The sequence below is a fragment of the Podarcis bocagei genome, assembly GCF_964188305.1.
Source record: "Podarcis bocagei genome assembly, chromosome: 11".
Lineage (NCBI taxonomy): Eukaryota > Metazoa > Chordata > Lepidosauria > Squamata > Lacertidae > Podarcis > Podarcis bocagei.
The window spans coordinates 25,710,833-25,727,765 of record NC_138136.1 but is presented as its reverse complement, the minus strand read 5'-3'; the positions used below and the strand labels follow the sequence as shown (position 1 = coordinate 25,727,765).

Sequence of the window (16,933 nt, the reverse complement as noted above, 5' to 3'; positions counted from 1 at the left end):
TTAACTCAAGGTACTATTTCTGGGTTAGCGGAGTCTGTAACCTGAGGTACCACTGTACTGAAATTCTTCACAGTAAATAAATGAAGGCTTTCTGGTTTAGCTATTCAGTGTTGGATGCTGGGCATGTTTCAAGTGCCAAGAACGGAGTTTAAATTGAGACATTGGATGTTTTTTAAATCATTTGTTGACTTGGTCCAGAAGCACAGAATGAAATCTGTAGTCGTAAACTGATACTGTACTTATGTCCTGTAATGCTGGGACTATTGTTATAATTGGAATTGAGCATGATGTGCCACACATATTCCATTGTCTTAATGTTCTACATGCCTTTGGGTGTTGCTGGAGTGCTTAATCCTCAAATAAATTCTCATTTTCAGTATGTGTGCATGTTGACACAATCTACAAGACAATTCCCTCACTTTAAGGCAAAGTATGTATTTTTCAAACAAGCGAAAGTCCAAGCAGTTCACCTATTGCCTACAGTTAAGACAGTCACACAAATTCCCCTTCTCTAGAAGAGTCACATATGGTTTTACAAGCTTACCTAAGCAAATTCTGTCCCATGACACAGGGGATACATGCTTCACTAACCCATCATCCTCCTGTTTTAAGCTGTCTTCATGCCAGGTTCAACAAAATATTGATGGGCTTCAAATGTTTAAATAGGTAGAATAGGAAGCACACAGGAGTTCTATGCAATCTGTTTGTGTACTGTATATGTAATATTTAAAAAATGTTTGTGAATTTTCTATTGGGCACATAGGCTGCTTTCCTGTCAATTGTTTAGAATCTAAGGAAATAAGAGGATGACATGTAAAAAAATCTCCCATAGTAGAAACATCTAAAGCCACTTGTTGAGTCAATCCAGTCAAATCCGTAGTGTTTTACCTCGCCTGCTCCTCCACTCATCTGCAGCAAATGTTTAGTTTTTTTGATCAATCTATCAACCAACAGCTTAAGATGTGGAAAAACACAATTCTGCAAAGTAGGAATAAATTGCAAATTGGTCCAAGCTAAACTTTGACGATGGAAAGGAAATGTGCAGCCGCTATAAAAGTGAGGTTAACTTCCAATAGGTCAAAACATTTCCACAGCCTTTCTACTTGACCTTTTTTTCTGTCTCCCCTACTTATTTGCTGTCTTCCTGTGGAGCATCTATTCTAACCCAAAGCAAAGCTGCTGTATCAAGATGCACACATAATGAACCTAAGAACCGTGTAATCTTGTTGTTGTATCCTTTATCCTCACTTGTTCCCATTTTATTCTATTGTTCCTCAGTTTTCATTTCTAGACTGAAAGCTCTCTCTAAACAGTGCTTCCCTTAGTTGTTCAGCATAGTGCCCAAAATACTTGAGGCAATTCATAAATAATAAACAGAAATCTCTTGATGAAACTTGACCTTGCTGAGATCTGGGTGTGTTTTTTTAACACTTCTGCATTTTATGTTTGTCAATATGTTACTTTTAAATTTAGGATATCATCTTAATCACCACACATTCTCCATGTTCACTTTTCCATATTCGCAGTATTAGCTTACAAGACAAATAGTGCTGTGATTCTGATCAGCAGGCATATAATTATCAAATGTTTAATGTAAAACTATGATGCTATTCATCACAGTCTTAAAAACGTTGAACATTTCTTGGACCACAAAATGGTGGCAGGTAGAGGCAGAGTTTGGCATAACCCGTTGGCAATTACTGACATCATTTTCTATTGAGATCTAATTGGCTCAGCATGTTCCTTGGGGCAAGGTGTTTCATAGCTCAACTTTCTTCAAGCTACCGTATTTTTCGCCCTATAGGACGCACTTTTTCCCCTCCAAAAATGAAGGGGAAATCTGGGTGCGTCCTATGGGGCGAATGCAGGCTTTTGCCGAAGCTTGGAGAGCGAGAGGGGTCGGTGCGCACCGACCCCTCTCGCTATCCAGGCTTCAGGAACACATCCGCAGCCTAGGCAGCCCTGTGGGAGTTCCCGCAGGGCTGTCTAGGCTGCGGATAGCAGTCTGCTTCCCGGAGCGCCGGGCGTGCTGAAAGCAGAGCACCCGGCGCTTCGGGAACACACTCGCAGCCTAGGCAGTCCTGCGGGAGTTCCTGCAGGGCTCCCTACGCTGCGGATAGCAGCTTGCCGCCCGGCGCGAGGGGCGCCCTGAAGCAGAGCGCCCCGCCCTCTGGATAGACATCCGCAGAGCGCCCCGCCCGCCAGCCCCACAAGCTCAGGGAACAGCAAGGAGACGCAGCACCGCCATCCCGCTGTTCCTTGACCTGGTTCGGTTTCCCCGACCTGGTTTTGGGGGGGAAATAAAGGAGGAAAAATTCCTTTATTTCCCCCCCCAAAAAATAGGTGTGTCCTATGGGACGGAGCGTCCTATGGGACGAAAAATACGGTAAATATTAATATTTGCTCTGGAGGCATTGCGATAGCCTACCATACTTCAGGCAGAATATACCTCAGAGGCGTGAGACCTTCCTTCTCCTGCTGAACATCTCTGTCGCCTAGCCATGACTTCTCAGCATGTAAGATCCCAGCATGCTGGTGCTGGCAGTGGTCCAACCAAAAGGCTATATGACATGGCTAGAGGATGGGCCTGGCAAGTGGGAAACCCTGGGCAGACTGTGGTATTGAGGCCCCCTGAAAGTGCCCCATGGTGCATTGGTGGGTCCTAGCATACTGTTTGAGGAACAATGTTCTAGTTCATTGAAATTTGAACTACTATTTATTTATTTAATATTCACATTTATTTATATGCCGTTTGTTCTATAGCTGGAAGGTCAGACACTGTGTGTTTCATATACACACAGACATTTGAATTTTCTGCTAGCAAACTTTGCACTTGCTCTAAATTTTATGGAAAAAGTGGACTTTACTTAATTCTTGGTAAAAGAATATTGGGTATGATACTCGGCACTGAATACTGCCTTCTCTGAAGTAGAGGAAGAAAAGCTAGGTAATGGCTAAATGCACTTAAGCTTTCTAAGTCCTGTCACTTGAAGGCATTAGGGAGTTTGATAAACTACTTTTGATAGCATCACCTCTAGCACTCACAGTTCATGTTACAAAGAATATGTACCATACTTGTGAGAATTGTTGCATGGAGTTGTGAGGACGGCGGAGGGGAGAGGGTCAACAAAGTTTACAATACCTTTTCTGAGTTGAGCTAGAGCTTGTGAAACTCCTAATGTGCGAAAAAGCTTTAGCAAGTATTTGCTGAGAACTAATGCTGTAATGTGTTAGTCACCCATTATCTGTTTCTATTTTTGCAGGTCCTGAATGACGAGCGACATGGGTTTCTGCAGTGCCACTTGGAGTCTCTTGCACTGTGGAATGGATTGATTTTTCCCCAAAATGGAGATTTTACAGTAGGCTGGAATAAAGCACCACGGCTGTGAATTCTGCTTCTGCTCTGTCACTGGACATAGCAAGGGAAAGACTCTCTCCCCTGCGCTCCTCCCTTTCCTACTCCCCCCCCGCCCCCCCCGCTTCCAGTGAAGAAAGCATAGTATCATCTCACCTTACTGATTTAGAGCACACCACCATCCAGGACAGATGGTCTGTCAAAAGCTGTAGGATGCCTGTGGAGAACATCATAATGAAGTAGCAAACTGATAGCAGTGCTGCTGCCTAATTGTCAGGATCACAGCCGACAGAGCTGCACTGCCCTTTCCCTGCTTCCTTAATCGGGTCAGGAACAGCAGGGTGAACATGGCTGGCCTCGTTAACAACCTGCTAATATTGTTCCTTATTTTTCAAAACAGCTGTTTGGCTTTCAGAAGCCCACTTTCTGTCTTTAAGAGGTGGGTTGTTTATCAGTGTGCGCTGCTTAGTGTTGCCGTCTGCTTTTCCTTGATTTGTGTTGTGGGTTTAAAAGTGAAGCTTCCAGCAAAGTAAACAAAAACATTCTAAAAATATAACTGGCTTATTTTTTTATTTTTTAAAAATGTGATTATAATTGGTTTTGGTTAATACTGAAATATTCAGTGTGTTGCATCATCGTTCTTATACTGTTTTGCAATAACTTTTTTATCTAAATTCAATGTGAGCTTGACAGGCTCTGTAGTAAGTAACTTTTTTATATACAATGTCCTTCCTATTAGTCCTTTGAAATCTCTTTTTAAAGTGCATCAGGTAACTTATCAGTTGTTTGATTAGCCTTCTGGAAGATGTCTCCTTGCATTTATGGATACCTTCTTAAGCGGAAGTCTGCTTTATTTGCTCACAAGACAATATGGTTGTATGTACAGCATAGTCCCCGTAATTGCCACATCAAATATTTATCCATGGATATATTTAGTATTCACATTGCATCAAAGGCTGCTTATATCTAGCTGTCCTGAAACTAGGAGGCATGTCTAGGGTTCCCCCACTATATTTTATAGGAGGTTTTTTTCTGGATTCTCTTCCTATACAAATAATAGGGAACAAAATTTTCTGTGACTTCTTTGGTATCCATACAAAAGATGCAAATACATGTGATTAGACAATTGTTTTCAATCACAGTTCAAGAAGAGAAATGCAGGAAGTTCTTCCCCCAGGCTTATTCAGCTATGCATTGGGAGTTCTGCTGTATATTTGCATATTGAGGATTTCCCCATCTATTAATTCATTCCATAGTTTGCATGTTACAACTAACTGAAGCAATCATGAAGTGTTATCCATGAAGTGACTTCTTGGTAGTCTCCTTGTAAAGAGATCTGCATGGGCTTTTTTGTTGTAAATTGGGGGCAGCCCTGCAGACTTCCTTGGATGCATGTGTGAATTGGCATGTTACAGTGGTGCCTCGCAAGACGAATTTAATCCGTTCCGCGAGTCTCTTCGTCTAGCGGTTTTTTCGTCTTGCGAACAACCCTATTAGCGGATTAGCGCTATTAGCGGCTATTAAAGGCTTAGCGGCTATTAAAGGATTAGCGGATTAGCGGCTAAAAGGCTATTAGCGGCTTAGCGGCTTAGAAAAAGGGGGGGAGCGAAAAAAAATCGGAACACTTGCAAGACGTTTTTGTCTTGCAAAGCAAGCCCATAGGGAAAATCGTCTTGCGAAGCAGCTCAAAAACGGAAAACCCTTTCGTCTAGCAGGTTTTCCGTCTTGCGAGGCATTCGTCTTGCGGGGCACCACTGTAGTTTGGATGCTCAGTTGGCTGAAACATATCAAAGAACTTGTTTCATCAATACAACTTTCCTTCCTATCAGTACACTGTAAACTTGGGACATGTTAGCCACCATTTGACCTGGTGTATGAAATGATTGTTAATATTTTGCCAGTTCTTAATATTTCAAACTGTATTATGTAATCCACACATGGATTTCTCAAATTATTCTAGCTGCAGCGAAAGTGATTGGAGCACCTGTATGAGTTATACAAGTTGTGAAATGCATTTAAATAAAAGGTACATATTTAATATTTCTTCTTAATTTTAGGTATAAAGATTCTGCCAAGTCACATTCTAATGAATGCCTGGGCAGCAACAGGCAGCTGGTTCCTCTAAGTTTATCAGATTTTGCATTGGACATTCGCATGCCGGGGGTAACTCCTAAGCAGGTGAGAACAGAAGTCCGTATGTAGATCAGCTTATAGCTTTGCTTGTAGTAATAGGAACAAAGGTAGTCATGTCACTTTATTAACAGGTGGAGATTTACAATCGGTACATCTGTCTTGTGATGACTTCAGAATGACCCTGAGTTAAGAGTGCATGGAGAGCTGGATTGTCCTGCTTGTTCTCGCTGTTGCTTAGAATGCTTAATGGCTTCTCAGATGACCATATACTAGGCCCCTGTGGAATAAATGCTTTCCTGTGATTCTCACTAACAGAATCTGTAAAGAACCAGTGACTGTTTTGAGGGAATATTAATATGAATTCTCCGGTGAAGATTTGTTAGAATTGGAGCAATGTCAACTTCATGCAGATTCGTTTTTGTGGTATCCTATCCTTAGGTTTTACACAAGTATAGAACAACCTAAGAATGTTCTAGACGTCTAGTCAGGGAACTGGCCTAAACTAGCTAGAGGCAATCAGATTAAAATAAGTTGATCTTTTAAAGGTAGATCTGAAACGATTTTAGTTGCATAAACTAAATTAGTTGTGCAGAATTTTTCCTTTTGTTCTTTGTAGAACAGTCTAAAGCTGGAGTGGCTAAACCAGTTACCATGGGTGTCTGTGCACTTGCCACTATCTCCTATGGTGCTTAAAACATCCCTGTACAGCGCTGCCTTCAGATGTCTTTTAAAAATCACATAGCTTTTTATTTGTTTGACATCTGTTGCGAGGGCATTCCACAGGGCAGGTGCTACTACCGAAAAGGCCCTCCGCCTGGTTCTCTGTAACTTCATCTCTTGCAATGAGGAAACCACCAGAAGGCCCTCGGAGTTAGATCTCAAGAGTCTGGGCTGGACGATGTGGTTGGAGACCCTCCTTCAGGTATACAGGGCCAAAGCCGTTTAGGGCTTTAAAGGTCATATAAGATACGTCCTATAAGAGACGTCCTGAAATATTTCTCCACCTGTAAAACAGTCTGTGGGATTTATGCAATTTGGTGTAAATGCCAGAATATTTATGTGGGTAAAACTTTTTAGGATTCTTTAGAAGTCTACAGGTGAATGTCTTAGTAACATTAGAAACAAATAACTGGGAATCCCTCTGATTAACCATTTTATAAAATTACTCTCCAATATATTTAAAGTTTATATATGGGGGAAATTGCACACAGATGACAATAGGATTTTACTGAGGACAAAGATTTGGCCCCCTGTAAGCTAAATAAGGAACTAGAGTTTTTTCTTCTTTTTAAAGACAAAAGATTTAGAAGTAATCCCTTGTTCTTTCCCTATTGACATGTGTATTAGTGAAATACCTTGATGCCTTACCCTAGATTAATGACACCTGATCATATATAGTATGCAATTGAGGATAATATTTTAGGGATCTAGTGAAATAGGCTTTGGTAAAGCTCATGCCATAATAAATATGTTGGTCTTTAAGGTACCACAAGGTACTTGGCTGTGTTTTTGCTTACCAGGTCAGGCCGTTTAAATAGTTCTCTTCTTTCAGTGATGCAGTTTCAGGTGCTTCTCTACCCTAAACTTATTAGGCGCTCTACCCCAGATCCTTGACTCTCTCCTCTACAATGTACATACAGCAGTCAGTCTTGGAGCCTAATAACCATTTAATTGCTGACCCAGAAAGGCTTATATAAGAGTTTGTGTTTTTATGAAAATTCACTGTGAAGATGATTTAAAAAAACACACTTAGAAAAGCTAAATTGTGTATACACAATGGCAATTACATGTACATAATTTCTCTTACTTTGCATATGTTTTCCTAGTCATCATGGAGATGGGCAAAAAGCTCTACAGGATTTCAGAGCCCCTGCTAAAAAGAGATTAAATAATGTTTAGATAGAACTGCCAGTCATGAAATTAGTAGCAGCGTTAAGAGCTTCAGAAGCATTACAAGAATAGGATGTTTTGCAGCCGATGAGATGACTCAATGTTGCAGATAGCACTTGCACAAATAGAAGCTGAAACAAGTGATTTAGCTATTGGGAAGCATTTCCTGGAACTTATGATTGGAACCATCTGTTTCAGTTTCTTGGCTGTTGAGAAAGAAAACTTCAAGTAGGACTCAAGTAAAAATATTCTGTAAAAAACCTTTCCTGGAAATTAAGCCACACAAATACTTGGAATCTGCAGGTGTAGAAAAATCCATGTGCTGTCCAACTGAAAGTATCTATGATATAGCAGGTGGGGATCCTAGCCACTAGGCTATAAAGTCAAAAAGTATTGTACCATGGAACAGCAGCTTGGAAAGACTGTGATTTTGCTCTAGTTCGGATGTATGTTCTGCTCTACTGGCATTGATTTGTTGGGGTGTGCATAGTGGCAGCCTCAGAGGCTTAGAATAAATTCCAACGACTCTTATGCTTATGTGCAGCTCATTTCAATGAGTTTCCATTAATTTCATGTGATATCACCCATCATGGTGATCATCTTGCACAATAAGAGAAGTAAAATAATGGGAGCTTTTTCATAAATGTGTTTTCATTCTTGAATAGTTTGCAGCATGCTCACATGCTTGGAGTGGATTGTAATAGCACAGTTCAAATGTCATGTTTCTGACCCTCCAAACCAGCCCTTAGGAACAAATTATTGCTAAATCAAGCCAGCAAACAAAGGAGAATGTGCAAACCCTTAGCTTGTGCTCAGTCCTCCAGACCATGTTTTGGAATGTGATATCTGAACTGGGCCAGTGACTTGTACTGCAGCTTCTGAAAAGTTAAAATAGCAGTAGACTAAAAGCATATTAAAACCCACATCAACTTTCTTATTGTAGGAATGGAGAAAAACAGCCGCTGAGAAGCATCTGTGGGAAGGCAATAGTTTTAACACTTTCCTCTCACCTGTGCATAGGATGCTCTAAGGGACTCTCCTATTCTTTTGTTCACAGATCAGTATAACCTGATTCCTAACGCATGTATGTCCTAAAGTTTGGTATGGCAAACACTTTCTTTCATGCTAGGATTAATGTGCGTGGAAACCTTTGTAGCGTATAGGCATTCTCAGCACCACACCACTGTCATAGTTTACACGCCCCTTTTTAATAAAAAGAAGCAGCATCCTGTTGTGGAGGTTTTTCCCTACCTGCTATCATGTTCAGGCTGCCTTTGGTGATGGCATTTGTTAGGTTAATTATTCTAAAGGAATAAAAAAAGACTTCCAGGAATCTACCTTGCGTAAATTGTTTGAGAATAGCAGAGCTCTCTATGTGTGGGCAAAAAAATACTTGCACTACAGCGTGAAATAATGTAGCATTCATCTGGAATAATTCTAAGCACTGTTGGCAGGGTTCATTGTAGTATGAATACAGATGGCATATGTGCAAAAATCAGTCCTTGAAAAATTCTTCATCCGGGTTGGCTAATTAGAACAATGGGCTTTTTACATAAAGGCCTGTGATATCGTAAAGAACAAGGGCAGCCTTAAGTAATGCTTACTGGTAAGAATGGAAAAAATATATTCTTGCATCAACCTCCTATCGCTAATTGTGCTTCAGATCTTTGCTGTTCAAAGCTCGGCATTTGCATTTTACATTTTGAATCTTGCTCAAATGTATAATACAGAGGCTATCTTTTACCCTCTGTACAGAGCTACTCAAAGTGATATCAAGGAAATGGGATGGTGAATAACAGAAGAACATGCATCACTGGAAAATGAATCCTTTCATAACTATTTAATTTATATGGAGGCAGTACATGAAAATGGCTGCTGTCATTTAAATTGTTCATAAGCGTGACTTGCTATTCAGGACTTATGAAAAAAAGCAGACTCGACTGGCTGCAGCCTCTAAGTGACAGGATAAATCTGTACAGGATAAATGCTGCCTACTTCTGCTAAGCCACCAAAATCATGCCCAAATTAATCATCTTTGTCCCCAAACCTGTAACCTCTCATTGACCAAAGATCAATGTAATGATATTTTGCATGGGCATGTTTGAATCTAGAGCTCCAAGCCTCCACTATGACCTTTAAATATATATATATATTATTGCAAATTTATCAGCTTTCACATGCATAAGCAACCATAAGACTAGAAGCTTTGAACTTGGAAAGGTTTAATCTTTTTATTAGTTTCAATGCATTTAGTATGGGGAAAAATGAATGAACAACACTTTCACACTGAATGCTTGGGAAGGAAAGTAGGAGAAAGGCAATTTAAGTAGTTCATTATTTTCTTTCAGTGTTTGGAAAGTATTTAGGAACTCATCAGGCAAGTGTGTTAAAGAATAAGGTGGTTCACTTTGTGTGTTTGCAAGTGCTGCCAAGCCATTAATGTCTGAGCTTGCATATGTTTGCTTGCAGACTAATATATGAAATAATGACAGAAGATTGCAGAGCAATTGACATTTTCAGTGCTCGTCTATTTTTGTTTATTAATAGAAGTATAGCCATTAGTGTAGATGACTATCAAACACTGACAGCTTGAAAGATAAAGAGCAATGGGTCTTGTACAGTCATTAAAGTTCTTTCTCTGTGTGAATTATTTACTTTGAAGTGATGAAGTCGGCAGAATTAGAGTGTCCTGTATTATTAGGAAATTATCCCATTATTTGGGGATTTGTAATTTGCTTCAGAATCCTCTGCAGATCTAGAGAGTGGAAATTTTAAAATCTTTTGATTAAATGTCTTGTTTTTGAGGGGGAAATAGTGCTACACACCGCCCCAATCTCTGAGCGGTGTGAGATTCCAGGTTTCCTTTCGCTTACTTAGGGTTTGTGTTTCCTTTGGAAATGAGGCACAGTGGAGACCAGCAAGGTGTTCGAGGGCATATATAATATGTTTCATTTTAGTGCTAGTCATTTAAGCAAATCTCAAAGTCCACCATAAGTGTATTTTTGTTTAATCAGTGATCCAGTTTGAATGTAATGATAAACATTGGGTTATAGATACACGCATGTGCCTAAGGTTTGTGTGTTTTTCCTTCTTGCCTCGTCCAATGCAGTCACAAAGAAGAGATTGGAATTTACCAGTTAATGACTGTCTATTGTTACATCCCATCCCTGCCTACTGTGTGATTAATCTTAAATATAGATAGAGAAAACAAGGGAACTTTGTAAACTATGGTTTAAAATTGGCTTATTTCAACCAGCCACAAGACTTATCACTGTCTGTCTGGGTTCAGACATAACATTTCACTGTGGTTAGCTTAAAACAGAAATAGAAGCTTCCAAACTCTTCCTCAGGAGTTCAAAACTCTCACTAGAGGGGGAGAGGGCTGTGGTTCCTGAGCTCTCTGTGATTAGTCTCATGACAATGAACTATGATCTGTCATTGTATCCAGATTGTCCATCACTGGTGGCAAAGAAATATTAGGAAACTTGTTTAGTATGTTAAATTTCTGGAAAAAAATGGCAAGTGTATTTGCTGCTTCTGCTTCTGCTGCTGCTTCTAATAATAATAATAATAATAATAATAATAATAATAATAATAATAATAATAATAATAATAATACTCTTGTACATTTTCCAGTTCAAAACTTTATTAATTCTTGCAGTCCATGGGGAGTTGAATGGGACTTGACATTATGGTGCAACGGAAAGAGGCAAAGTTGTAACATATGTAGAAGATAAGCTTGCTGTGGTAATACAGTACCAGAATATAGAACTGGAACCTGCAGAACAAATAAGAACTTCATTTTGGGGAGGCATTGAGATCCTTTGGTCCTCCACATGTTGTTGAGCTACAACTCCCACCAGCCTTAGCAAGCACAGATGAAGGGAGTTATAGTTTAGCAACATCTGGAGGGCCAAAGGTTTAAGGGAAAATTTTCTCTGATTTATTCTCTTTCACATATATAGTTCCTCAGTTCCAAATGCCTTGTATTGTATATAGGATGACCTACACAAACAGTTGTCTTGCTTCATGTTTAATATTTCTGCAAAAATTTGGAAGGGCAAATACATATAGCTGGAATTCAATTATTTTGTGTCTTCTTAAAAAAAAAGGCATTTGAATTGTGGGCTTCAGCTCCATTGTCTCTTAAAAAGCTTTGGCTTTTGAAACAGTAGCAACTTGCAGCCACAAAATTAGCACAGGCACTTGTAAAACGTGGGTCATGCTGGCCCTACACATCTTGCATTTCACGGCATTGTGTGACTGCTGGGACTTGTGAAGTAACTGATGTCTGTACAGGGTTGTCATGTTCCAATTTGCGCTGAAGACGATTACAAATGTGTGTCTCAGCCAACTTTCCATTGCTTACTTCTAAGGGAAACATTCTCTTGATTAACTTTCATTAATGTTAATTGAAGTGAGGAGCATACAGACACAGTTATGGATTTCCATTCTTGGTATTCTCTATACCCAGAGTGAACTACTTAATTATGTTTAATATTGTATGAGAACAAGGGTATGGTATGGGGAGGATGTGTGACTTGGGAATATGTCCTCTACCTTGAAGTAATATTGATTTGATTATCCCCCCCCGGCCCCCTGGTATTATCCAAGTGCATATCTGTAGAGAGATTTAGCAAGGGCTTAGAAGTGCATTTGGGGCAAAATCCAGCATGGCTTTGTCTTGCTCCCTTTCATTTCCAGGGAAATGCTTACACAAGGAACTTGCTTGTTAATTACTCACTTTTAATGTACTTCTCTGCTGCCCCCTGTCCCCGGCAGCCCACACAATAAAATCAGAATGTGCTGTATAGTATCCTTGATTTGCTTGCCACTAGAGGATACAGTTCCTGTGTTCCATTGCAATAGCCCCAGAGTACAGCTATAGCACAAAATGACTACTGCAGGCTGTACATTTGTCTCTTAGCCTGGAAGCTGTTGTCGAGTGTGTGTATTAATTCCTCAGTAGCTGACTCACCAATGTGCTCCTGGCATCAAAGAACTATATGTAGAAGAGCATTGAGGACCCAGCTTACCTATTTTAGCCATTTTCTGATTAATATAGCAGGTTTGCTTTGTGTAAATTCTTATCCTAGCCAGAAATGCATGCCCTCTAGAAATACTGATTATCTAATATATGATCTAATATAGAAGTAAAAAGTATATTATAGCTAGTTTATCATTAGTTTATCATATAGGCATACTTCTACTCTAAAAGTTATTTTAGCTGTTTTCAAGGTCACCTGTTGCAAGAAATGTATACATATATGGAAGGTGAACTGTTTGTGAAATTAGCAAATTTTGACTTTTGGGGGGGGGAAATATGCCTAATGTCTTTTCCCCTGTTGTGTCATTCCAGTCTGATACCTACCTTTGCATGTCTGTCCGTTTACCAGTGGAGGAGGAAGCCTACGTAGGTGAGTACCACCTGAGTGTCGGAAAATCATGGACAGAATTGGTGAAAGGCTTGTGTTGCTTCCCCTGTAGCTTAATTTCCCCCCATCAGAATTCCTGTAATACATTCATCATGTCTAATGCAGAAGCAAAACTAGAGGGACCCACTTAAGGTGGGGATAACAAACTGTATCTGGAGAGACTCGTGAGTAATAGTACTTAAGGAGCTTCATGTAGATGCCTCTGGCAGCTGGGCTGTAGCGCTCCCATTTGTAAAGTATTGGCTTTCTGTCTGTGGCTGGATACTTAATTCCACTCCATTGCACAAGCTGTTTATTTACCTGCTGGTACGGGCTGTAAATCTCTTTGCACTTACAATAAGCGCTAGGTACAGTAAGATCTTACCTGTTTGCAAAATGTACTTGCTTTATGTTGAGGCGTGGATGAGATGACAGGCAAATGACAGGCCCTACCACAACACTATATCAATGTTTAATTTAAGTAAGTAGGCCACTGAAGTAAGCACCATCTGTTTAGTGTGTTCACTCCGTAATGTTCATTTTTTATTCCATTCTGCTTGCCAACAGTTACCTTCACTAGTAAGTGTAAATAGTAGAATGAAAATTTACAATGAAAGGGTAGAACCTAGAAAATCGTCACTTGTTTTCAAAGAGATTAGTTAGCTCTTAACATATTTTAACTGTGTGTATGTGTATTAGGTAGCTGATGAGTGATAAAGGTTTGGCTTTTTCCATATGCGTTGAAAATGCGATTAGGAAACCACTATCATTGTATCACTGTCGTATTGCCATTGGCTTAAGGCAGCCTTGCCCACCCTGGTGCCCCCTAGAACTTGGGGACTACATCTCCTATGAGCCCCAGCCAGCATGGCCATTAGGTAGAGATCATAGGCTTTGTAGTCCCAAAACATCTGGAGGACACCAGGTTGGAAAAGGCTGAGTTAAGGTAAGGAGAGTGCAGTTTTCAAAGGACATGACATCTCTACTTTCAGCTGACGTGATTTGGGGACATCTTTATTTGGTGTGATATTTAGTAATTATATTACTGTGTTCTGGTTTGGGGGCTCTGAAGAGCGTAATTTAGGTCATAGGCAGCCTTTAGAATTTATGCTTTGTAAATCAAAGGTTCAGTTTGAGTTCCCATAGTAAGGCACTGAAGGATTAAAGAAAATAAGAGATGCCAGAAAAATGTAGTGGGCATGCGCCTAGAAATTACCTTTGAGGCTCATGAAGCTCACTGCAAGGAATAGGCAGGCTATAAAAAGTCCCAAATTATTTTCTGGCTTTGATATAAGAATTTCCAGCCCTTCCCTTGTCTAACACTCAGATCCCCTTCCCAAACTTTCCCCTTTTTATTTAAAAGCCTCAGCTATATTGGCCAACATGCAGTGCATTGTCTGTGAAATAAGAGGAGAAAGATCTGCCTCTTCATCTTGTCCTTGTCCAAGGTGCTGCTGAACACATCAGGATGGCAAATCCCAGCAGTTCCTTGGAGCTGTAGTTTTTGCTAGGGCTACCACCTTTGCAGAATTGATTTTGGAATAACACTTGTATCCAAAACTACTACCTTTTTCTTTCCTTCCTGGATAAGGCTCATGTAAACCCCTCAGACCCCCCCAGGGTATAGGGTGGTATAATAATAATAATAATAATAATAATAATAATAATAATAATAGGCAGTTTCTTGTGAGTATAGGTAGTTTTACTGTGTCTTGTATTAGGGATGATTTAATATTATCCAATCATTCTTGATGCAGACATGGGGCAGAATTAGCAATTCTATTTCCAGTTGGAAGGATGGAATTCCAGAGTAGTAATTTATGTAGAGATATAGTGAGTAGCAGCTGTGGGTGGCTGCCTTTGGGCCCCTGGGAGCCTTTAATGATCTGATTTTAATCATTATTTTCATGACACAGAAGCAGTTCTCTCATAGCACATAATTTGGGACTTCTGCGCCCGTTGATTTTTTTATTATTACTTGGATCTTGTAAGATAATTTATTCTATCCAAGTATTTAAGCAATTGTGTGTTTAGAGTTTCTGTTAATTAAAACACTGCAGCAATTATTCTTTAGGGTATATACTGTGTTTAATTTATGATATGTCTACTGTTCTGTGAACTGCTATTTATAAAGACAAAATCGGCATGAAATACATTTTACAGTATTGTTCTTTGGGCTTATTTATAGACTGGAAACAGTCCTATTAAGATCTAGTTAGGGCTAAGCAAATGGGTCCTTGAGGACAACTACAGTTCTTAACATCTTTTGTAAGGAGTGCACTATCTGAACATTACAAATTAAAATTACTGAAGAATTTAGTTAGAGAGAAAAGGAAAATACAAAATGTTCATATCATAGTAAATAGTTACTTGCAAATATATAGAGAATGCTGGCAGTAAGAAATTTCAGGTTGTACAATAGTGGGACTCTCTATATTTTTCATGCCACCTGGTCCAAACCAGAAGTCACAGTAGAATAGGCCCTTCGGTGTTGCAGCGCACAATCTCTTCCAAATAACCCTGTGTTTTTTAAGGCATTCATTTTTTAAAAAACAATGACTAGTTTTACAATCCCACGCACACTTAGTAAAAAGTAAGCCTGTTAAAATTAATGGGTTTTATTTCTCAGTGAATGTATTTATGATCAGGTTAGATGTATGTTGCTTATTAATATAATTTTAAAATACTGCAGAAGAAACTATTTTAAATGCTTTCATGCTTGTTGAATCATAAACAATGTATAGATTGCTTCTGTCCAAAAATGTCTCCTCAGAGGTAAACTGAGCTGGACTAAAGTTATTTCATTCCATATATATAAAAGTGTGGTTATATAGTAGACTTTCCTCACATAAGCAGGCATTAAGCTTTGAGTATGTGAATGCAGAAGTCTTTTGAGTGGTGTATAAGATATCAAACTTTCTGGTTAATCTCCGAAGGTATTACTTTATTAGCTTGACAAATAGACATGAAAAGTTATCTAAAGAGAAGGTGATTTCCCAGCAAAGCAAAAACTGAAATAAAAGCACACAAAGGATGCACCAGAACGTCAGTATGTGCCATTGAAATTGGATATCTCCAACATGTTTTGAATCCAGTGTGCAACATCCAGTAGTCACATCCTGCCACTGGAACGAACCTCTGGTTCAACATGGCTCTCCTTTTCTATCTTTTCCTTCGCTCGCCCTATGAAGTGTGTAGGGTTGACGAAGTCCCATTGCACAAGCTGAAGTCCTACTTGTACAACATTGGATTTTGTCTGTACATTTTGCTAACCAGATACATTTTGTTAGTTGCTACGGGTAGGCTGTAACTTCACATACTTACTGATGAAATAAATGTAGTTGTTAGTCATAATAAGATATGTCTAGCATCTGATTGTCCAGTGTACAGCCTTTCACTTAGAGCCCATTTTATTAGATGTGTAACACTGTCCATTCCAAGCCTGGAAGATAGCCATACATCTAACTAGCAATAGTAAGCTCCTTGGTAGGATTTTTTAAAAAAAGCATAATACAGTATTTGACCTTTCCCCTCAAAGTTTTTCTGCTGCACAATGAGACTGAATATGTGTAAAATATATAGAGGTGAGCAGCGGGAAGATATAAGCGTTTTTCTCCTCCCTTTTGTGCTTCTGAAAAATTAATATTTTCCCATCTAGTCTTTTAAATGTTTGATTATATGGGCAAATAGCAAAGCAAGAGAAGTATTTGCTGTATTGTGCAGGGTTTGATACAATCTGCTCTTTACTATTGAACTCTGCTGATAGCTAAAGGGTATACTACCGACACTTAGAAGAATTGTGTCTGACAGCAAGCCACTCAGCCAGGAAATTTATCTGTCATTCTCCTTCCCTTATTTTCCACGCATATGGCCAACCAGTAAATAAATGTGGTTTCCCCCCCCTTACTGACTGATGGTAAGCCACCATTTGTCAAACAGTTTCATACAAACAAGATAGGCCCTATTATAATCTGAAAAGTGGATGGAAATAATTTGATGATATATTGCATTTTTATTGCTTTACTTGACTCCATAGCTGCAGGATTGTTACAATAGAAATCTTTATTGCTTGGTGATACTACCTTTTGAGGAAAACCCATCTAAGTTAGTAAGTGTTTATACATTTATGCCTTTGGTGGCT

General features: G+C 39.3%; 1 protein-coding gene across 6 annotated transcripts in view; it reads left to right on the top strand.

The window, feature by feature from the left end:
* The window catches only part of PAM (peptidylglycine alpha-amidating monooxygenase), a 129,825-nt gene that overhangs the window by 40,211 nt on the left and 72,681 nt on the right, over positions 1 to 16,933 (top strand). For all 6 annotated transcript variants that reach the window (XM_081212367.1, XM_081212365.1, XM_081212364.1 and 3 more), the window contains exons 2-4: positions 3,264 to 3,794; positions 5,413 to 5,533; positions 12,738 to 12,795. In XM_081212367.1, coding sequence (XP_081068493.1) covers positions 3,703 to 3,794; positions 5,413 to 5,533; positions 12,738 to 12,795 — 271 coding nt within the window. In that variant the 5' untranslated portion in view covers positions 3,264 to 3,702. The remainder of the gene's footprint in view (positions 1 to 3,263; positions 3,795 to 5,412; positions 5,534 to 12,737; positions 12,796 to 16,933) is intronic.